General features: G+C 39.3%; 1 protein-coding gene across 1 annotated transcript in view; it reads right to left on the bottom strand.

Moving 5' to 3' along the window:
- The window catches only part of PAXBP1 (PAX3 and PAX7 binding protein 1), a 35048-nt gene extending 12099 nt beyond the window's left edge, over positions 1-22949 (bottom strand). The window contains exons 1-10 of the mRNA XM_037905122.2: positions 22455-22949; positions 21315-21443; positions 18907-19083; positions 16178-16399; positions 15434-15537; positions 13807-14027; positions 12652-12841; positions 4768-4891; positions 1818-1917; positions 1152-1267 (exon numbers count right to left, since the gene is read on the bottom strand). Of these exons, the coding sequence (XP_037761050.2) occupies positions 1152-1267; positions 1818-1917; positions 4768-4891; positions 12652-12841; positions 13807-14027; positions 15434-15537; positions 16178-16399; positions 18907-19083; positions 21315-21443; positions 22455-22947 (1876 nt within the window). The 5' untranslated portion in view covers positions 22948-22949. The remainder of the gene's footprint in view (positions 1-1151; positions 1268-1817; positions 1918-4767; positions 4892-12651; positions 12842-13806; positions 14028-15433; positions 15538-16177; positions 16400-18906; positions 19084-21314; positions 21444-22454) is intronic.
- Between the last annotated feature and the right edge of the window lie 469 nt (positions 22950-23418).

The following is a 23418-nucleotide window of genomic DNA, read 5'->3' as shown; positions in this document are numbered from 1 at the left end:
ATACCTAAACTAAGAACATATTAAATTGTCCCAGCAATCTTTAACTGCCATTATATCCCAGTTATATGTATGCCATCTGTGCATCTTGCAATCCAAAATGAATCAATGGTGTGTATGATATGAATATACTAAAAGTCTTTAATAGATACTGAGCAGGCATAGTATCTGTTTCTAAATCTCATATATGCACAAGAAGCCACGTTAAAACAGCAGTTCAGGTTCTAAGTTTTTAAACTAGATAGTTGAGGTTAATATTGTTTTTAACAAAAGTTTTACTGTACCTGCAAAAAAACCTAAACAGACGCTTCACAAAACTCAAACAGATTATTCTTATGCACGGATAGCAGTTTTCGTGAAACCACAGCCAATTAAAACAATGGAAATTTTAGGGTTATAGGCTTACAGGGCTAAGTCACTACACAGCCCATTTAGTTACACGTATGCAAGGAAAAAAATATTAAATTTCAAATTGTTAGTGCAACATAGCTCCATACAAATTGTCAATAAGCTTATAGACACTTATGCAGAACTTCAGAAAAGACATTGTCTTTCACCTACCAAAGTCTGCGACTTCAGAATTCTTGGGGATAATAGAATATCTTGCCAAAAATCACCCCAAAATATATATTTTTTTTTTTTAGAAGATAGAGTTCAAGTGTGTCCCACTGAACAAAGAATTGCCAAAATCCACACAAACTTAAATGTTTAACTCTGTCATTAGAGGGAGCATGTGTTTCATAATGCAACAGAAACCACTCAGACTTGCAAAGAAAATAAAGCACTGAATCTGTGCAAAACTGTATGGTGGCGTGGGGAAGGAGGCATGTTGTTACACTTTACTATGCAAGTTTGTTCTGCAAGAAGGGAGGAAGAGCAATTCCTCTATTTTAGCTAGACTATCTCCATAGAATAAATTGAATTTGTACATGATTTTAGAACAGGTCTGTTAAACTTGGTTTTAAGAGTTGATATTGTCCCCATCAAGTTCCATATTCTTATTAAATGCTTTTTAAAAAAACAACTTCAAGTCACTGTTGTGATTCTGTTATCTTGTCATTCTGAGTCTAGAAAAAAATCCATATTGTGTAATATACATTTTTTTTTTTTTTAGGATTTCCATGTTCAGTTAATAAGTGAGTGACTTTTCTAACCTCGTTCCATGTTGAAATTAGTAATATCTGTTGAAGTTTCTTCATCATCACTAGAAAGGCCTTCAAAGTGATCTGCCATCTTCCCAGTTTGTTCTCTTGCTTGCCTACGACGGGCTCTATAAGGCAGCAATACAATTACAGTATAAACCAATCATTAAGATCTTTGTACAAATGAACAACAGTTTTAGCCATGCTGGTCCTACCCCTGACCCCAGGAGAGCCAAAGTAAAGATAGTCTCTCCATCCCTCACCATGGGAGCTAGGAGAAAGCAGTAAGGACTGCAGCAAGACTGGAGTGGCTTATAGGCATTTTCAGTAACTTTAGCAAGCACCATCTGATTGGCTGCTTCCACATACTAAGCCTAAATATTTCTTTGAGGATATCCTTGGCAAGCACGTGGGCTGAGGCCTGAGGCACCTGGACAGAGGGATTAGGACGAAAGGAGCAAGTTTTGTTGGAAGGAGAACTGTAACTAACCAGATATGTACTTTTGTCATTTAACTGAAATGTTCTCTCCATTACTGCACAAAGCAAATAGTCTCTAAGTTGCCCAGGGTGGGGACAGCGCTTTCCTACATGTTATGGAAATCCCTGCGTGATGTAATGATACTGCATGGAGCCTTTGGGTGCTACCCCAATACATTCAGGAAATCTTAGTACTGTACCTTCTAGCTTCCCTTTCCGCAGTCCGCCGTTTTACATGCTCTTGATAGAGTGCTCTGTCTCGTCCAAAAGAATCAAGATTCGGTGCCATCAGTGCTTTACCTGCAAGATTACATTGGTTGAAATTAAAACACTTCCATCTACAGTAACAGGGAATAATGTGTTGTCCAGTATTTTGAAGCAGCTAAAAACAGACAAACCCAAATGTTTGAATCTGTAGCTACTAGAGGTTGAGAGAAGTAGTGATGGAAGTTGGAATCTCAAATTGAAGATACTCCAAATTTATTCAAATACGAATTTGGCTTCATCACACTTCAGTCTTCCCCTCTAATACTGGTACTCACAAGTTATCAACACTCCATGGCCTAAAGCAGCAAATGTTTAAACTGCTTGGTACCAACAAAAATGGAAAAAAACTGTACTGCTGCTATAAATATAGCATTCAGCATGCAACATTTTAAAAACACAGTGAGTGAACAGAGAAGAGGGGGAGGGAAGAGAAAGGCAGCCCTGTAACAAAGATTCAGTATCTGACTCCTATTCATCTAGTCTTGCTCCCTGGAACAAAATCAAGTTCACTAAGTTACGTGTAGGTTTTGATATATATCTGAAACTCCTAGGAAATAAAGCCTACATTTTTTCCATTTTTTTTTTTAAAAACAGCAATTCCATGATAGATCATTCTGATTAGCTACATTAAATTCTGCTCTTAATCAGTGAAGCCGGTGATAAGCCATTGACTGAAATTAACACAAGTCTCCAGTTTGTCTAACCTTTGCGATAAAATTCTCACAAGTATTACTTGATACCAGATCCACCCACTAGAATAAACATCACAAGATTTCAACAATAGCCTCAAACTACACAAAAATAAAGTTATGCATTCTTACCAAACCAGGTTATCAAATCATTCATCATTTAAGAATGTTAATGATGATTTGTCTTAGTGTTCCTATTTAAGAAACGGTAAATCCTTTCAGAAAAGGAAAGCTTTAGAGCAGGGGTTCTCAAACTTCATTGCACCGCAACCCCCTTCTGACAACAAAAATTACTTCATGACCCCAGGACGAGGGACCGAAGCCTGAGCCCTGCTGCCTCCCCAGGGGAACGGCCAATAACCAAAACCCAAACTCCACTGCCTCAGGTGGGAGGGCCAAAGCTGAAGCCCAAGGGCTTCAGCCCCAGGCAGGGGGCCTGTAACCTAAGCCCTGCCACCCAGGGCTGGAGTCCTCAGGCTTCAGCCCCAGTGTTGAGACTCGGGCTTTGGCCCTGGGCCCCAGAAAGTCCAAGCCAGCCCTGGCGACCCCTGTAAAACAGGGTTGCAAACCTCTCTGGGGTCCCGACCCATAGTTTGAGAACAGCTGCTTTAGAGCATAGGAGAAGTTGTAACTTGTTCAATATGTTACATCTGTCAAGGTTATGTTACAGACTGTAACAAGAGAGAGTAAAGTAACCATTTGGGGAATGTGTTTAAGTCCTTTCCAAAGGTAATAATTTTTTGGTTTAAGTAGTAAAGTGAGCTGATTGTCAAGTTAATGTGTTTGTGCACCTCTGACCGAGAAACTGACTGACCACATTACCAGTCCCAGCGGAGAGGACGACAGGACTGAAACATTTCAGGAATATATCTATTTACCAGAATATATCCTCAGGGCTCCCATGCTTCAGATAAAGCGTTCCCTTTATGATAGTATCTGGACTCTTCCCATCCCCAAAACAACATTCTAATCCAACATGCCCCACTATAGGCTCCCTAAGTAATTTGCTCAGAGTATACTTGGCATATCCTAAGCCTCAAAGCAATGCACCCAGGGTAAATGGGAGAGCCAGCACAAGGTCTATGCTCAACTAAGCTCTCAAAAGAGGGCGAGTGATTTTAACTTTAGAATTAATTAGGCTGTGCTCACATGCTGAATATTATTTCAAAAGGGACTTGCAGTGGGCAGGAGAATGTAGTTTTGTAACTAGGTACAAAATCCATTTTCGATAGTTCTTAAATAGACAAATGGGTAATGGGTATAGATGTGGATACCAGAAAGCGGGGACGAAGGTGACTTTTGATTGCCCACAGGACATGTTTTCTACATATTCAAAAAAAAAAACTGAGGGCAATGAAAACTTTTTAAATGGAAATCTCCTTAAAAGCAGGAAACCAGATCTACCAATTTCAGGAAAGTTTTCAAAAGCACCTGAGTGAAATTTTACATGATATCATTAGTGTGTAGAATAAAATATAGATAATATGAATATCTGGTTTTTTTGCAGAACTTATTTTACACATTTAACACTGATCACCAGAACGGAGATACTGACCAATTTTTTTTAAATTGATTTCCACTTCTGGAGCAGTGGTCTCAAAAGGAGGCTTTCTATTGTGTATAAAGTATTTATAATATTATAGAGTTAGTATCTGAATATTACAACTTAAATCTGGCTAAGAGAAGAAAGCCTCCCTAGCTTTGAAATGCTTTTTCTTTTCTAAGAGTCTGAAACTTACACTGTTGAAATGTAACACTTATTGCTAACAGAATAAACTGTACTTTAAGTCTTCAGAGTATCAACATTTAAAAAGTCCTGTTTGGAAATCAACAGTAGATGTATCATGAATTTTGTATCTACATTAACGTAAGTAGGTCAAAAGAGAGCCTGACATAGGGAAATAGTTTCATGCCAAACATCACTACTCTCAAATATCCTGAATGCTAGGAAAGAGAGAAAACACACATATATATAGTTAAGACTAGCAGATAGGAGAGATGAAGTCTCGAGAGTAAGAATGACTCAGTATTTAAACAAAACAGATCAGAATACTTTAAACCTGAATTTGCTTCTAGTCATCACAAAAGATAAGTTTTAAGTCAATCATGCTCTGCAGTATTTATTTTTAAATTAAACCATACTAAGTAAACAAGGTTGTTTAATGAATAATAAAAACCTTCAAGATGGACTGACTTGAATGGCTTGAAAACTCCGAAGATTCATCTTTAATATCATCTTGTCGTCTTTGGACAAGGCGGGAAGCTCGCTGTTTGTACAGCTGATGCATTGCTGACTCGAGTTCATTAATCAGGGGCACCTGTAAAAATATAACACACTACGTAATATCAAACTCTTCAGGTGCCTAATTGTCTGGGGTACCATACTATTCCAAGGTGCAATGTAGGCTGTTGCGGTTTTTAGATACATCAGTTGTTTTCTTTTACCAGCTGATATCTTTGGAGCCAATACATGCATTTGACAGAGTTTATGATAATGGCCTTCAGTTATAGTACAAAAGTTGTACAAGTAGTTTCATTGATGAGCAGCAGTGTGAAAAGCCTGAACAGTAAGTTAATGGCTGATTTAAAGAGATGCAGAACTAGAGTATAAATGCCACAAATGTATTCCATGGGATTGTCTTCACTGTATGTACTTGTAAGCAATGTTTTGTGCTACTGTTTACAATTAACAGAACTCACTTTTACAACAGTAGATACTAGATGCTGATTCAAAATTAATTTACTGAGAAAGTATGCTATTGACAATAAGCAGTACAGAAACAAAACATATACTGAACTTACTAAATCAATGCCAATGATTGATAGCGCACTTACTATTACTGAATTTTATCACTGAAACATCATTCACATGCTACTGTGTATGCCAACTGATGCTCCAAACCCGAAAAAATTTACTCAAGAGCATAATTTTCACTTCAGTGGTATGAGACATGTGAGGAAAACTATGCACTTGGGTAAATCTTTGCAGGACTGGAGTTTAAGTCAGTGATGATCTGCTACTCACTTTTTAATATGACTGATGTATTTCAGTTGTACAATTACTTTAGAAGTAAAGGTATGTTACAGCAACTAGAATTTACTGTGTTGGACAGCAGCATCATAGCTTATGTTGGGTGATCCCAGTTCCTGGCACCAAGGAATTAAAACTGGCCATATTTCTATTCAAATACAATAGACAGTAATTCTCAGTTTATTTGGCAAGACACCTCCTGTAATTTATTCATATCTGGCATTAAAACACTTATGATATGGCCTCCTTACCTCTGAGATATGTCTAGTCCAAAATCTTTCAGCTCTTTAACATTTTACTGCTACCTAAAATCCAAGGTTTTGTTGTTTTTTTAAATAAAGAAAGGCTTCAGAAAAATGTTTTCTGAACTAACCTAGGACTGGAGTCAGTATTTGGAAAACTCCTCCAACAAAGCTTAACACTAAAGGTACTGTAGCTGAAATGGCCACTGCAGGTACCCAAAGGAACTACAAGTCAGGTTTTCTTTGATAGCAAGGGAAAAAAGTGCCAGCTCTTCATGTTAGCATTCTTGGCCTGAGAACATCAGCACCAACAGGTCAGAACAGCTTCTTGAACTAATTGCAAATGGATACAAAAAAGTTTAAAGATTTTCTAGAATTAAATAAATTCTGAACTCAGATTTACAAGACTCCTTTTCAAAAATGGATGCAACCAAACAGTAGTGTTAACTGAAGGGTAAAGTACATATCCTAGCATTATTGTTGTTTCTGTTCATAAAGAGAATAGCTTCTTCCTGTGAGCAGTTTATTCTACAAATTTTAACTAAAGAGTTGAAAGAATGTTTTAAAATGTCCCCATAGGTTTCCTCCAATCAGTGTCTGAACATCAAAAGAAAAGCTAAACTTGTGCATGAGTGTTTGAATACATTCAAAATAGATTCCTTCTGGAGACCAACTAAATTTAGGAGTTAGTACTCTTTACATCCACAATATTGCAGCTGGTGATCAACCTTGATGGCTCTCACTACCTATTACATTGTTATAGTTTTAAAAATCATATGTATTTAATCCTTTAATCCATTAACATTTGGTTAATTGTTACACGCTTTTCTCAAAAAAATAAAACAGGAAAAAAATCAATGTGCAGAGATTTCTGCACAGTATCTCACTCCATTTGCATCAGTTTTTAACCTACATTTCCAAAGTGTGGTTTGGTGATATATCAATACTGGGATTATTAAGATTACAATACAATTTAACTAACTATACAGTTGGACGTCCACGAATAGTCTCACCCTCCCACATCTTTTCTATATCTATACAATAAAAGCAAGGTATGATGGCCAATATCTTTACCTTCTAAGAGAGCCAAAAACAGTGTTGTGTTAATTGTGGTAGTAGGACGGCTGAAAGCCATACCTTGTTTTGTGATCCTCTAAAGTCTCACAAACTAAGCAGCATGAAGGCAACAGTCTTAGAATAAAAGACCACCTAGCTCCTGCAAGAAGTGATTGCACCAAATCAGCAGGTGGCACTCTTCAACCCAACTTAGTCAGTTAAATCCCAATGACAGCATGGCGTTGTGGGGCACTCTGCTGTGGGAGTTGCCTTCACTTGGATGAGATGCAGTGTCAGGATTCTGATCATCTGTGATCATTCCAGATTTTATAGCACTGCATGTAACACAAGAGGTGTTAACTTGAATTGACGGTTAGCTAGGACAAGGAATTGTTACATTCTGCCTAAAACTCTCCCTGTGCTTTAAACCAAAATAGTATTAAGGCATGATTCTGCAAACTTTTAGTTGTGTGAGCATTAGTTATGCAAGTAGATTCAGCGAAATCAATGTAATTATCCATGGAAGACAATGCAGGATTTGGCCCTTAACATTGAAGATCTCCTGGTTAAGTCAATGATCTGAAATTCCCCCACACAAAAAAAAGTCCTACAAAAAGTAGAAACTAGATCAAATTACAAAGGATTAATATAAAGAAACACCACAAGTATGTAGGGACCAAATTAGAAAGGCCAAGGCACAAAAATGAGATTAAACTAGCTAGAGACATAAAAGGTAACAAGAAAACAGTCTAAATACATTAGAAGCAAGAGAATGACCAAGGACAGGGTAGGCCTGTTACTCAACTGGGGGGGTGGGAGGGGAGAGAGAACAACAGAAAATGTGGAAATGGCAGAAGTGCTAAATGACTTTGTTTCAGTTTTCATCGAAAAGGTTAGTAGCAATTGGACGTCTAACAGTGAATGTTAGGGAAAATGGAAGTAGGAGAGGCTAAAATAGGGAAAGAACAAGTTAAAAATTACTTAGACAAGTTAGATGTCCTCAGGACAACAGGGCTTGATGATATACATCCTAGAATGCTCAAAGAGCTGACTGAGGAGATATCTGAACCATTAACAATTATCTTTGAAAATTATGGAAGACAGGAGACATTCCAGAGGACTGGAAAAGGGCAAATATAGTGCCAATCTATAAAAAGGAAATAAGGACAACCTGGGAATTATAGACCAGGCAGTTTAACTTCAGTACCCAGAAAGATAATGGAGCAAATAATTAAGCAATCAATCTGCCAACACCTAGAAGATAATAAGGTGATAAGTAACAGTCAGCATGGATTTGTCAAGAACAAATCATGTCAAACCAACCTAATAGCTATCTTTGACAGGGTAACAAGCCTGATGGATAGGGAGGAAGCAGTAGATGTGGTATATTTTGAATTTAGTAATGCTTTTGATACAGTCTTGCATGATCTTATCATAAACAAACTAGGGAAATACAACCAAGATGGAGCTACTATAAGGTGGGTTCATAATTGGTTGGAAAACTGTTCCCAGAGAGTAGCTTTCAGTGGTTCACAGTCAAGCGGGAAGGGCATAACAAGTGGGTCCTGCAGGGATCAGTTCTGGGTCCAGTTCTGTTCAATATCATTATCAATGATTTAGATAATGGCATAGAGAGTACACTTAAAGTCTGAGAACAATACCAAGCTGGGAGGGGTTGCAAGTGCTTTGGAGGATAGGATTAAAATTCAAAATGATCTGGACAAACTGGAGAAATGGTCTCAAGTAAATAGGATGAAACTCAATAAGGACAAATACAAAGTACTCCACTTAGGAAGGAACAATCAGTTGCACACATACAAAATGGGAAAGGACTGCCTAGGAAGGAGTACAGCAGAAAGGGATCTAGGGGTCATAGTGGATCACAATCCAAATATGAGTCAACAGTGCAATGCTGTTACAAAAATAAAATAATATCTATCTATCATTCCAGGGTGTATTAGCAGGAGTGCTGTAAGCAAGACATGAGAAATACTTCTTCGCTCTATTCTGCACTGATAAGGCCTCAACTGGAGAATTGTGTGCAGTGTTCTGGATGCCGCAGTTCTGGGTGCCGCATTTCAGGAAAGATGTAGAAAAACTGGAGAGGGGCCAGAAAAGAGCAACTAAAATTATCTAAGATCTATTAGAGAAGATTGAAAAAAATTGGGTTTGTTTAGTCTGGAGAGGAGAAGACAGAGGGATCATGATAACAGTTTTCAAGTACATAAAAGGTTGTTACTAGGAGAAGGGAGAAAAATTGTTCTCCTTAATCTCTGAGGATAGGACAAGAAGCAATGGGCTCAAATTGCAGCAATGGCAATTTAGGTTGGACTTAGGGAAAAAAAAACTTCCTGTCAGGGTGGTTAAGCACTGGAATAAACTGCCTAGCGAGGCTGTTGAATCTCCATTATTGGAAATTTTTAAGAGCAGGTTAGACAGACACCTGACATGGACAGTCTAGGTAATATTTAGTCCTGCCATGAGTGCAGGGGACTGGACTAGATGACCTCTCAAGGTCCCTTCCAGTCCTACAATTCTACTTTATTCTAAAACCTATATAACAGTTACTACAGTATAGGTTGCAACTCAGTGTTATGAAAGAATTGTATTTCACACATCTAAACCTGTTTGATACTTAAAAATATGCTAAGTAAAAAAAACTAAATTCAGAAAGGGGAGAGGTACAGGGATAGCAGGGAGACAAGATTTTATAGAACTAAAACGTTCTCGTTATTCCAGGAGTAAGTCTATACACCACTAGAACTTCCACATCCCTCTGCTCAATCTCTTTCTGAAGAAAAATGTATTGTCATGAACGCATTTGTGCTCATTCATGCAAAGTTTCCCCCTAGTGCCAGCATTGTGAAAATGACTAACCACAATCCTCACCAGTTTCAGTGTTATAGAACAAAATGCATCAGCAGTAAACCTACCCTAATATCTCAATTACTGAGGGACAATGTTCACTCACTGATATAATTTTGCTTTCCACAACCATCTCTCTGTACAACTTTTCATGAATGATGTACCCAAGTATTCGGATTCTAGTATCTAAACTGTATTGTTAAATTTATTCACCTAAATTTGGGTTATTGCTGATTATGCATTATATGTATGACTTTTAAGACAAACTTTGTATTTGTGGATAATCTAAGCACTATAACCAGATGTACAGATGCTATTTTCTTAACTTGTGCACTATATAATTTTTTTAACATTTGCTTTAATAAAATTTTTAGTCTGAAGTTTTCTACAGGGGAGTGGTAAATGAACTGCATTATTGTAAATTTAAAACAAACTAAAGCCAACATGAGATACCCAAGGCCCAGAGCAACCTGAATCTAAATTCTGCATCTCTAAATTCAGACAGGAAATTCTACTGCTGCAATTTCATGAAAATAAAATGAAAGAGGTTTTAACGACCTAATATGAAAATTCTGCAGTGTGGCTGCCTCTATGTTATTTTATGCTGCCCCACAGTTTTACCTTTTGAGGGGTTACAGATCTTTGTAGTAACACATTACAGATTTCTAAAAAACAGGCAGTGGATTTCAGTGCAAATTCTGTGGCCACAGAATTAGGGAATACATAGAACCTTGAGAATACTTAAGATTTCATGCTGTATTTAAATATTACAGTCAAATTGTCTGTATTAGGCCCCAATTTTACAGTTTACTTTGTGTATGTGTATCTCTGTGGACTTCAACTGAAGCCAAAGTCGCTCTGTATGGATACAGGAGTATGCTTGGGTGCAGTCAATTGTAGAATCAAGGGCTTAGTTTACAAGTAATTTTTTGGCAACTTATTGAAAGTATTTCTTTATATAGGCACAAGGCCTTTTTTCCCCCCTAATAAGTCATCTATAGAACATCCAGAGAGAGATTAGAGCAGACAATGACATATTAAAGGAAGGCAGATTTAACAAATTCAAGTCTCAAGTACCTCCATCTATAGAGGAAACTGACCAGTTTTTGCCAGTGATTGTCAGCAACAGATCCCCTAAACCAATGTTGAAAATAACTGAACTGTTAGTATCAGAACTGGTTTTGGTCCACTACTGGTCAGTCAGTTTTTTAGTGTAGACCAGTGTCTTTTACATATTCAGAACTGCACCAATGTAAAGGTGTGATTTTTAAGACTGATTTAAACTGCAAACCAGTGTGGACACTATTTTTTTTAATAAACCTGGTTTAAAACAATTTAAATGTCCACACTGTTTTGCAGTTGTTTAAAAAAAAGTCACACCTTTAAACTGGTGCATTTTTGAATACAGACAAGGTCTGAGAAAAGAAGCCAAGCTCATAATTTATCTGGATTGTACTTTAGACACACAACAAAATGAGGCAGTAATAAATTGTCAACTTCATTACCTATATAGTCAGCTAACAATGCTACAGGTTCAAAAATTTTGCTTCTTCAGTTAAGCAGCATTTAGTATGGCTAGTGGATCAAATGAAAAACACAGTCCACCTTCCACACAGCTCAGTTTTGAGAACCATGGTAGTTATTTATTCCCAAATTTTTTCCTAAATGGTTGATCACTGGTTTGACTGTTAACATTAAAAAGATCAGATGAAGTCTCAACTGGCATTGTTCTGTTCAGAGAAAAAGTTAGCGAGAGTAACGTGTTTCAAGTGCTTACACAGAGGTTGTTCAGAGGCATTCTGCTTGATACGTAGTGGTGAAGATTCAGAGTACAGATGGGGGATTTTCTGAAAGCTCCACTAGCAACAGACAGCAGCTAATCTCATTATAGTAAGAATCAATTGCTTTATCAACCTGAACGTGTGGTAGGTGTGAAGGGAAGCCTACAGATAGAAAAGTAAAAGCTGCCACTTTCCCCATCCTAAATACTCCATATGAAATCCTACATCAATGCTCTCTCCTCTGTATTGCAATTTACTTGTGTAATGTACGCATCACCCATAAGATTGTTAGCATCTTATCTTTTCACCAAATTTAACTACAGTAAATTGGATTAGATTACCATACAAATTAACTAATACTAATGTTTACAGAATTGAAGTATAAAGGATATTTCAATTATCTTAAATGGGAAATAAAATTAATTCTTCCAAGTTAGAAGTATACAACAGAGTAGCCTAAAAAGAAAAAAGCTAAAAAATTCTGAAATCTTCAGCCAGCTATGCTGATTCTAAAACTTTTCCAGCCAAATAGGTATCAGAACACTGCCAAATATTTTAAGCTACTAGCAGAAAATTTACAGCAAAAAGTAGAAGTGTGTTATGTGGCACTCATTAAATGCTCCAGAAAAAGTCAGTGTTGCACCTCAACCCTTTTTACCTCAATGCAATCTAACAATTCACCAATAATGGATACTAACTTTATCCGTTAACATGGCATCCAATCTGTGTATATGGAAGTGTTTGAGTAAATATTTAAAAAAAAAAATTCAATCAATTTCTTAAACCATTCTAAAAAAAAAAAAAAAAAAAAAAACACACACACACACACTTCAGTCAAGTCAGCACTTACATTCCAACTGGAAGTACACCAGAGATCTGTTATACTGTAAAAGTGAGACTTCTATTTACAAGCTTAGTATGATGAAAAAGTGACTTTTCATCACCTCTAAAACCAAACCTTCTGTTGAGTATGCTCTCAGATTTTTTGATATTTTGGGGGGCGGGGGCCGCAGGAGTAAGTACAAGGAGGCATGGGTTTGGCCTGTACTAAGCTTCCCTACTTCTGTTTTATTGAAAAGAGATTAATGTTTTTGCATCCTTACCTTTTCACTGAAACACTCAAGCAAGTCTTGGACATACCCTCGCATTTCTTGCAAAAATTTATACCGTTCACCAATACCCCCAGAAGACCCTTCTAATCGTTCAATTGCCTTGGTAGAGTCCTCTCGGCTTTGCTGATGTTTCTCATGTTGCTGCTGATTGGCTTTGTTCAATTCTTTCATTGAGTCCAACCTGAGGGACAATGGATAGATAACAAATTTACATCATAAACTCTACATAACGCAAACTGTTGAAGATATTAATCTGTTTCAGGGTGAGAGAGCACAAGTACCAAATCTCTATAAGGAAAATATTTTCAAGGTACATTCACTACCTGTGGTTTGTCAATGCTTTCTCCCTTCTCCAGTTCTTATCAGCAAGGAGAGTAGTTTAAGTTACATGAGCTAGACTCTGCGAGGTCCTGAGTACAGTCAACTCCTGTTAATCCCAACAGGAGTCGAAGGCGCTTAGAACCTTGCAAGACTGAGCCTTAAGAAATTAAAATAGAAGCAAAGGCATTATGCTATATCTAGCAAGAAATATAATCTATAACACAGCCTCTATTATACTGCGCTGACTAGATGCACTTCAGCTAATGGAAAGTTTTTACAACAAGGGGCATACAAACCAGTTTTGAAGACATTACAAAAAGTGTGGGCTCTTCATTCTAAAATATTTCTCATTGCAATTGGATTGTTCATACAGTAGGATCTTTTTGATACCTAACAAGGAGATTACAATGTTTAAGCCCTAAAAAACCCTCAGATTTTAGCCTAAAATGTAAGATGGTTATGTATTCAGGAAAAAAAAATCTGATTTACACACTTTATGTTACTTCGTAAGCTAAACATCTCACTGTCCTTTCAATTCTTGACTACAAGATTTTTTTCAGTGTCCAGAAGATGCAACTCAGATCTGTCTTCAACAAGATCAATTTGCCACATTTTAAAAGCTTCACTTCCACAGAAGAAATCCAAGCAGACTTCTGAACAAAGTTTCAATGTCATCTTCATTTTGTTTTTTTTTTTAAAATGATGTGCCAAGTCAGTGGTTTTCCAGCGATGAAATTCTGCATTTGCTCGAGATTAAAGGGTGCCTGAGGGAATAGAAAGCTAGAGGACAAGTCTTTTAAGTCTAAAAAAGATGGTCTGCCCTACCTGTCTTTAAGCTGTTTCTTTACCAAATCAATAGTAACAGGAGTCATCTCATTACTGGGAGTTTTGAAAGGAAGTGTATTATCTGTTTTTTGAGACTTGGTCTCTGATGATCCATAAGCAGCGTAAGTGTAAGGAATGCCATACGATGAACCATAAGACATTGTCTGGTAAGAGTTGTGGTAGTACAGATTATTCACTTCAGTAGGCTGACTTGCTTGAACCTATAGAAAGACGACATGTAATACTCAAAATGCTAATGTCACTCCTTTTATAAACATTACTTTGTAACTTAGTTTTGACATTTTATATGCACAGATAGAAGTTACTCAAATCAAAATGGTTATTAAAATTAATCACTTTTCATAACCTCCTAATGAAAGATAGATGGGAACAAACAGAGCGAAGATGTGTTCGCAGAATTATGGTCTACAGTAATTAACAGAAGCAATCTCTTCCATGGAGAATTTCTTAGCATGGTTATCATTATTTGTAGTAATAGCTCATGGCATACTACTGAATGCAGCAAGCCTGCAACACCCAATTACTAAATATCCTAAACTGTACTAATCTCTGCTGTTAATACATATTAACAACGTGCCATGAAAACCCTTACAAACATTTTTTAATTTTAGAAAACAGCTTTCAAGGCCAACTAGTGTCCCCTTCCAACTCTGGGCCAGCTACTTCACCATTGCTCAAAGCCAAGAATCGCAGCTACCACAAGGCATAATCCTACACAGGTACGGAGTCTTCCCAAGAGATCATAGGTAGAGCTGTACAAATGAGTTTTCAGTTTGCTGACCTTACTAATAAAAAAAAATAATTCTGAGTCAGACGAAGTTTTCGTTGAATCCAAAATGAAATGTCATTTAAAAAAAAATAAAACTAGTAAGTTTTGAAATGAAAAGTTGATTTGAATATTAAAAAATCAAAATGTTTTGTTTTTAAAAGTGTCAAAATTAAATGTTCTGAGGTTTTTGGGAGTTCCCCCCCCTTTACATTTTTTCATGTTTCCCCCTTCCCCCCCCAGTGAGTTTGGTAAATCCCACATGAATTTGAAAATTTTTTCATTCAACCCAAATCTCCATTTTTTGGCCAAAACATTTCCCCTAGCTCTAGTCAAAAGTAGGCTCAGGCATTGGTACATCTGGGATGAACATGTACATTCATTAAGGCTTTAGATTTTATTAGCATGTCTTTCCAGTGTGGATTTGATATCGCTCCCACTGAAATCAGTGGCAAAAACCTCCAATTGACTTTAGTCGCAGTAGTATCGGGCCATACATGCCTAACAACTTCTGGACAGGAAGAACAGAAACAAAGTTCACTTCAAAGCTTCATTACTTACTGGCCCTAGTTAGCTAGTAAGTGCTAGTCAATGCTACCACAGTGCTCATTACTCTCCCATAATGGATGGAAAGCAGGAGCAAGACACCACCTATTTCCATATGAGAGGACTTTATAAATTAAAGTTATACCACTAATCTCACCAGATCAAATTATACCAACCAGCATAATACTGCTTTGAGTTTGGGGAAGTTTTAGTCAATATATGCACTGAAAGGTTAAAAATCCTATAACTTTCCCAAAAAATATACCATCTTTTTTGAACTATTTGAATACATGCCTGAGGTATGTTAATTCCTTTTCGTATCTGTTCCTGTTCCCATCGACTGAGTTCTTCATCCTGTTCCCCAGTCACGAGAGCTTCGTCATCGCTTCCCTCAATACCTGGGCACCCAAAGGAAATGAGCAGACAAGATAAAAATTGAGATAATGGATTTATATCAAGGATATTTCATTCCGAATTCCAATAGTTAAATTTACGTAATCATTAGAGTAAGAAAAAACACCTAATGCTTATTACAAGCCAGAACCTTGCTAATCTTCCATGACCAAGAGATCCGCCGTAAATTCATTTTACACATTAGCTAGTAAATAATCAAAAGAATAATGTGGCACGATACATTTTGTTCAGTTGACAAGCATAGCTTTAATTAGTTTATACTTAAGAGTTCACCACAAATATTTTGTATAATTAAGTTTTCATGAAACTTCAGGAAAGCACTATACTATTAAAGCTTTGCTCAAAAGCAGAAAGGGGCCATTTTTGTGTGCAAACTGAATGTGTTTATTAGCTAGATTCTACTTTACCATAATTCCTTAAAATGGATCATTAAAGTTCTATGACATTGAGTTCAAATAAAATATTCTATACCAAACTACAATGTGGATTATGGTAAACCAAAACTGCTATTAGTTATGCAGAACATTTTGTTTAAGGGCTTGTAAAGGTCAGGGTGAGTAACCTACAATGAAAATAGTTTCTATATTTATTAGATATGCTATCATCCTTCCAAAAACATTTTACCTATTTCCTCTGCAATCTTTTGCCTTTGGGATTTTTCCTTCACTGAGAATACTATTCTTCTCTTCTCATCATCATCTTCATCATCACTGGCATCATTTTCATCTTCTCGAACAAGGCGGCCTTTGCCCGGCTCATTGTCAATAGGCGTAAAGTCCCCAAGTTCCCGAGCCATTTGACGCTTTTTTCTAGCGGCATGAATAAAAGCAGCATCTGGGATTTCTCCTGGAAACATATGTTTACAAGGTTAAACAGCCAATGATTGCATCCGAACTCAGTGAGACTCCTTGCTACTTGTCTACTGCCATATCAGCTGAGAAAAATGGTACTGCAGACACATCAATCCGTCAGTATTTCTTATCAGTAAGGAAAACAGAGGAATCCAAGCAGAAAAGATTTTTAATGGTTAAAGCACTCTCACCCCTTTCCAGTGAGGCCTAAGAAAGCTCCCTTTTCTGCTCGTAAGAACTTAAGAGTCCTCCGGCAAAGACAGGGAAGACAAGATATTCCACACAAAAAAAAACAGAAGAAAGTTTAAAAATATATATGTTTCAGGCCTTATTTAATACATTCCAGGGGCAAGAAGGGCAAACATATTTTCTCCCTGTTAAGGAAACCAGAGAAAAAAATCCAAAAGAAACTATTCTGATAGGCAAGCCCTGAAAGATATTTCACAGGCTTTCAGAAAATGCAGCAGTATATACAAGCTGCATACATACAGCATAATGTCACCTCTTGCATATAACAGATATAGCCAAGTAGATAGTTTTCTAGATTTAATTCTTTCTTGTCTAAGTTTAGACAAACTATTGTTGGTGGCAGCTCTTTTCCCTTTCTCATGTGTTCCTGATGACTAGGGGAGCCAAAATGGTACTAATCTTCCAATAAAACAGCAATGAAAGGTTCCTCAATCTAGAATTCCTATTATTTGTATTACAGTAGTGCTAAACAAGATTGGGACTCTGGAGGCTGTGTAGGCACAATACAATTACTAACGTATTTTTTGTTTCTGAGTAAGCAGTGCACTATTTAAATGGAATATCATCATCTCACATGATTTTTGTTATGTTTCAGATACTCTCAAAGTTCATGAAGCTAAAAATCTCTGGTAGCATGTAAGAAATACAGTTTTGAACCAGCAATATATAGTCAATGCACACATTTAATGATTTAGAGTCATTAAATGTAATGCTCCTACCTTTACATCATGTTCAGAAATTAGTGAACAGTATATGCTGCAGAAAGCCCTTCCTGCATGATTCTTTTTTAATTTACATTTTCTGAAAAGGCATCTCATAGTGCAGTTATCAATGCAGATAATAAATGTTAAAAAATAAATTGGATGCAGGCCAAATCCATCAAGTTCCCCTCCAAAAGATAACTTCCCATAGTCCATCCCTGATGACAGTGCCTTGAATATCTTTAACATAAGAGGTTCTGTTCTGCTTCCCTCAGCCTCTGTGGTAAGCACTTGGGGGTTCCCTCCTGGAGTCACTGGTATGGAGCCAGAAGTCCCGGTTGGACATCTCTCCCCCAGTAACAGCCAGCAGCAGCAGAACAAAGTACCTGCTCTGCTACCCTCAGCCCATTTAGCTGGGAGGGAGGGTGATTCCCCTAGGGAGGTGCTCCCAGAGAAAGGGTAGCTTCTTAATAGAGTCTGGAGCTGTGTGAGAAGGTAAGAACTGAGAGCAGCTCTTCTCTCATTTTGCTCAAAGTTTAGTCCCTTCAGAAAGAGAGATTACCATAGAACTTGACAGAGTAAGACAAAGATAGTAAGGAAAGATGGGTGAATAAGGGAAACAAGGTGGCAGACATGTCTGAAAAATCTGTACAAGCAGTCTGTCTGCTTTATGTACCCAAGTTACATTATTTTAAGAGGGAATTAAGATGGATCCATGGTTTTCTGTGGATTGTGAGCATGAAGGCAACAACCTTATTCCCCAGACAAAAAGCTTCCTTATGTGCAAATTTGCTAGTTATTAAATTCATGAAGAATAATATTTCAAACTAATTTGTTTGGCCCTTAGGGTCTGAAGAAAATATTTCTTAGTCTATTTAACCAAGTTAACAGCATTCAAGACACTCAAATAGGGGGTCAAAAGTGTAAGAACATTTTCTGGTGCCTAAATTAAGGATAAATGCCAACCTGCACCACAAGATAGGTTACTTGGAGAATTACCAGAATATCAAAAATAGAGGTGGGTTTTGAGGACATTCAATATTTCAGAGTTTTAGAAAAACCAATGCTGTAACTAGAAGGGGTGTTTATTTAGTTTTTTAAAGACCAGAGACTCCAGTTTGAGTTATGCTTCATTTTGAAATATCACCCCACGAACTTGGCACCTGAAGGAATTCATATAAATACCTAACTTAAAAAAACCAAAACATTTTGTTACAGCCTTTGTTTTCAGCATATTAAACTCTGCTATTTGATACTGTGGTAATTAAATGGTCCTATTTTAGTTCTTAAATGAATCAGTTCAGTTTTCCTAGTTCTTCAAAAACAGTGTGCAATTATACTCTTCCACAGGCCAGCAGAATATGGATGAACCTTGGAAAGTGGACATTTCCATTTACTTTTAAAATTTTCATTTCTAGTCACTGTTCGAGGGTGTGTAGGTGTTAAGCTTGGGAAGAGTGCATACAGCTGACTGGATATCAGTACTTACATTACAAATGTTAGAGACAGCATTTCCAAACCCACTAAACTAGATTTACTATAAAGTACAAACCTGGACGGAGAACATTCAGAGATGATAAAGCACTTGAAAAAGTTCCCCCGGTTTTAGGTTTTTCTTCTTCCTTCTCACTTTCGACTTCCATCTCTTCTTCACCTTGTTCACTGTTCGCAGTCCCATCTTCTTGGTTTGCTTCCTTAACCTGTCCTGTTTTCTCTATGGCCTGTTCAGCTGTAAGAGAAAAGTCTATATCTGTTTCTTTCTGTGAACATTTTTTAAAAGCACTAGATATGCTTACGTTTAAGACAGCAATCTCATTAATTTTTAATTACTGAACTTACAAGGAGAAGAACACATGTTGTGGCTTCAATAAAAAACATTGAAATCTTCTCAAGTTCACACTATACAGTCTGACCAGTCTCAGATAGGAAGACTAATGCACCCAAGAAAACATTAAATATTAAGTTCACACAGTCAAGCATTTGAGAGTCAGGAAATGCCAGAATTAAGGCTGCCTATGCAACCTTATTGTAGCCCTGCATACATATGCATTATGACAGTCTTCAATGACTGAACACACTCCTTCCCCCCCCGGAACCCTGCCTCACTCATTGCACAAGATGGACAGTACCCACTGAATGAGCAGCTACCCAATACTTTATTTTATTCTCATTAATCAGTGTGTGGCCCCAGACCTGATTTACTGCACACCACTCAAACACTGCTTTGAAAACAATTATTAATTTCAACAGAGGCTTTTCTATGACAATCACCATTGTAACATCTGAGTGCTTCACAAACTTACATTCATCTGCAAAATACTCCTGTAAGGCAACATTATTTCCATTCTACAAAAGGGGAACAGGCACAGAGGCATTATCAGAAATGCACACTAATTTTGGGTGCCCAATGTGAGATGCCCACGTCCTGAATTTTCCAAGAATTTAACATTTCATAGCTCTTTATTTGTTCAGAGCACAGATCTCATTGACTTCAGTTGCAGTTAAGCGCACTCAGCATTTCTGCAAATCCAACCCCAACTGCCACAAGATGGATACCAAGAAAAAAAGGAGGAACATACAGTAGCCACCTGTGAAAAGTCTGATTTAGATTACTTGCCCAGCATCACATAGGTACTCTATGGCAGAGGCAGGGATAGAATCCAGTTCTTCACAGTTCTATTCAACTACAAAACCATCCTTTTATTTCCTGCAGTCCTCTGCCTCATTCTCTACATCCCATCCCTGGGCCGGCCCAGATTTTCTGCCACAAGTGAGGCAGGGGTCCTAAAGACAACAGGGGTCCTACACAACCATGACTGACTCCCTGAGCAACATACATTTTGTGCACTGAGAGAGGCAGGGATCCCAGAGGGCAAAGTTAGTCTTTAATTACATGATCATAAACGATCATAACAAGATACATACAGTGGCCAAATGAAGGTTATACATGCAACCTTCATTCTGGCATTTTCTCACTTTTGAGTGCTTGACTTTATAACTAACATTCCTTTAATGGAATTTTTTATATAATTTCCTAGGTTTTTTTTAAAATAGCAAACAGAAAAAAATAGAAATGCCATCATTTGAAACCATACTGAGTCTCACATTATTCATCAGCTTGCCATGAACCTTCACAACACAGACGCTCCATCTAAGCTAACAGTAACTGATAGCAGTAGTAGGTTGCCATCCTATATGTGGTCCAGCTGTTAGAGGGAGATGAAGCACACACTTTGCCAGTAAGCTTCAGTTATTCGCTGACAGCAGGAATGGTGAAACTCAGGACCCCTAGGCTCTATTCCAGGTTCTACGGATGTGTACTCAAATGGTTAGAGAGCTTTTTGCCCACCACTCTTCCAGCCTGTTCTCATCTCAGTCTCTGCCTCACCTCCCCATGCTCATTGATCCAGTCCTTAGTTTGGAACACACAGATGTAGGTCACTTCTTCTAACACAGGATCTCAACATATGGAATTCAACTCTACCAATCCCCTCAATAATTTTCTCCCTCACTTTAATGCTCTCCTTTTAACACCTGTGTTGAGTGGGCATCCTGGCAGAGGAGTGTGCTAGATGCAGATCCAAACTCTAGCTGTTAGAAAGCAGAAGTACAGCGTGATTTAAAGAAATGAGCCTAGGCTTGAGAGTCAAGAACTAGTCAGCTTTAATCCCAACTCTAATGAGGATTCACTGTGTAGCTTTCTAGTAACTGTCCCCACCTCTCCATATCTATTTCCATAACCATAAAATGGGGATAAATTCCATCTACGCCAGAAGGGTGCTTATGAGGATTAACTTAATGCTTATACAGACCGCTATGAATACGTAGAGCAATCTAAGTATTAAAATGCTCAATCTCCCTACAGAATTGACACTGCATCTTTAACACAACTCATTTTTATGAACAGTATTTAATCTTTCAGTTAATACAAGTTACTACTAGTAGTAGTTTTGCAATTACCATCTGCTGGAGAATTGACTTCTGGTTTAACTTTTGATTTTTCGAGATCTTCTTTGTATTCTTTCTTCAGTAGTTTTACTATCTTTTTGCTGTAACTTGATTTTTTCACTTTAAAAACTTCTTCAGCTTCTTTAACAAAGAAAATCAAAAAACATTAAGTGACCTGGGAATAGATTGGTCAGCTACAACTCACAACAACAGTTTCCATCTGTCAAGTCTTTTCACGTGGTGCACAGCACAACTTCATAGTAGAGTTACTAACAAAAGTATCCCAGAAATCTAAATTCAAAATTTAACATACAAGTTTTGACAAGTAGGCACTGCAATTGCATGTTTTCAGTGCTATAAACGCTCATAATTTTATCATAAGCCTTGTGATAACAGGTGTTCTTCTTGAAGCCCAAACTCCGGGAATCACATCAAGATATGACAGGTTTCATAGTAGCAGCCGTGTTAGTCTGTATGAAGTGAGCTGTAGCTCACGAAAGCTTATGCTCAAAGAAATGTGTTAGTCTCTAAGGTGCCACAAGTACTCCTTTTCTTTTTACCAATATATGAGAATCTCATCTTTCATTTTAAAAAAACATACCTAACTATCCCGGTTGCAGATTAAAATATAAAAATAAGCCCCTCGTTGCATCTTAAAGGCTCAAAAACAGAAGGCAAACGAATAAAAAAAAGAACGGACGTGCACTTTTTATACCATTTTTAAATCAAAAATTGAAGACACCTTATTCATTTTATTACCCAAACAATATACTGTGAATCGCTGTGATAGCCCCTCTTTAAGTGCTAGTTTTCCTCTCCACTTAGTCCTTATTGGGGGAAACCACACATTCAACATTTTGCCTTAATATAAACCGCAGCAGGTAAGTTGCGAGTCACACGTGGCCCCGGGAAGGAAGAACCAGGGCCTATATCGGGGGGAAAGAGATTTGACCCGATGGCCCGATAGGCCTCTTCCCCTCCCCCCTAACACCGACTCTCCTGACTTGCAGCGACGCTGGGGGACCGGGGCCCGCGCGAGCACACGCCGTCATGCAGCTGCGAGCTCCCGACGGGGACCCGGCCTCCCAGGGGCTGGCTAGGCGCAGCTAGGGGGGCCCGCCCGCCCGCCGCCGCCCGGCCCCACTCACTCACCCTCCTCCTCGTCCTGGAAGCTGAGCAGACTGGCCCGCGGCGCCGGCGCCTCTTTGTTCTCCCGCAGCCGCTTCCGCTCCCGCTCCCGCGCCCGCCCGGCCCCCGGCAGCCCGTTCCCCTGCTGGGGCGGCGGCGGCAGCGGCGGCGGCGGCAGAAGCGCGGCCAGGCCGGGAGCGAAGCCCGGGCCTAGGCCGCTGCCCGCCCCGCAGCCCGTCAGGGCGGGGACGGCGAGGGGGACGCAGCCGGTGGGGAGCGGCAGAAGCGGGGCCGCCTGGGCCATGGCGGCTTCGCCGGGCCCGTCCGCCCCCAGCGGCTCCGGCGGCTCCTCGTCCCGCTCCCGCTCGTCGTCCTCCTCCTCGGAGTCGTTCCGCTTCCGCACGTTCACCCGCCGCGCCTTGCGGAACATCCCGCCGGGCCCGGCAGCGCGCAGCCCAGACACTCGCCCCGCAGCAGCGCGCCGCGGCCCAGCCCCAGCTCCCCCTCCCCGGAGCATGATAACCGGGCAGTCACAGCGCCACCTGCTGGCCCGCCCAGCCGCCCCCAGCGGCTGCCAGGGGAAGCGACGACGCGCCGCACCATAGAGAGCCGCGCCGGGCTAGCGTGCCTCGCGCAACCATAGAGAGCGGGGGACTAGAGCGCCCACCCGCGACTGCACAGCCGCCGCCATCTTGTGTGAGCGGGGAAACAAGGGAAGGGGGGAGCGATCACGTGACGGCAGTGGCGGCCCGGCTGCCGTTGCTTCGGGAGGCTGGGCGGGCGGCGCGACGGAAGCGCTGTTGAGAACAGTGGAAACTTCACTCCCGCGGCGCTCGGCGCTGCCCATGACTTGGCTAGGGCGTTAGGGGTGGGGGAGGGGACTGACCTCTGCGGGTTTGTGTCACTGAGGGGCTGGTGGAGGCGCCAGCATGGCGGTAGGGAGCACTGGGGCCTCTGGCTGCATAGTGGTAGGTGGTGGTGGGGGTCA

This window comes from Chelonia mydas, chromosome 1, assembly GCF_015237465.2.
Source record: "Chelonia mydas isolate rCheMyd1 chromosome 1, rCheMyd1.pri.v2, whole genome shotgun sequence".
NCBI lineage: Eukaryota > Metazoa > Chordata > Testudines > Cheloniidae > Chelonia > Chelonia mydas.
This window is presented reverse-complemented; position numbering and strand designations above follow the sequence as displayed.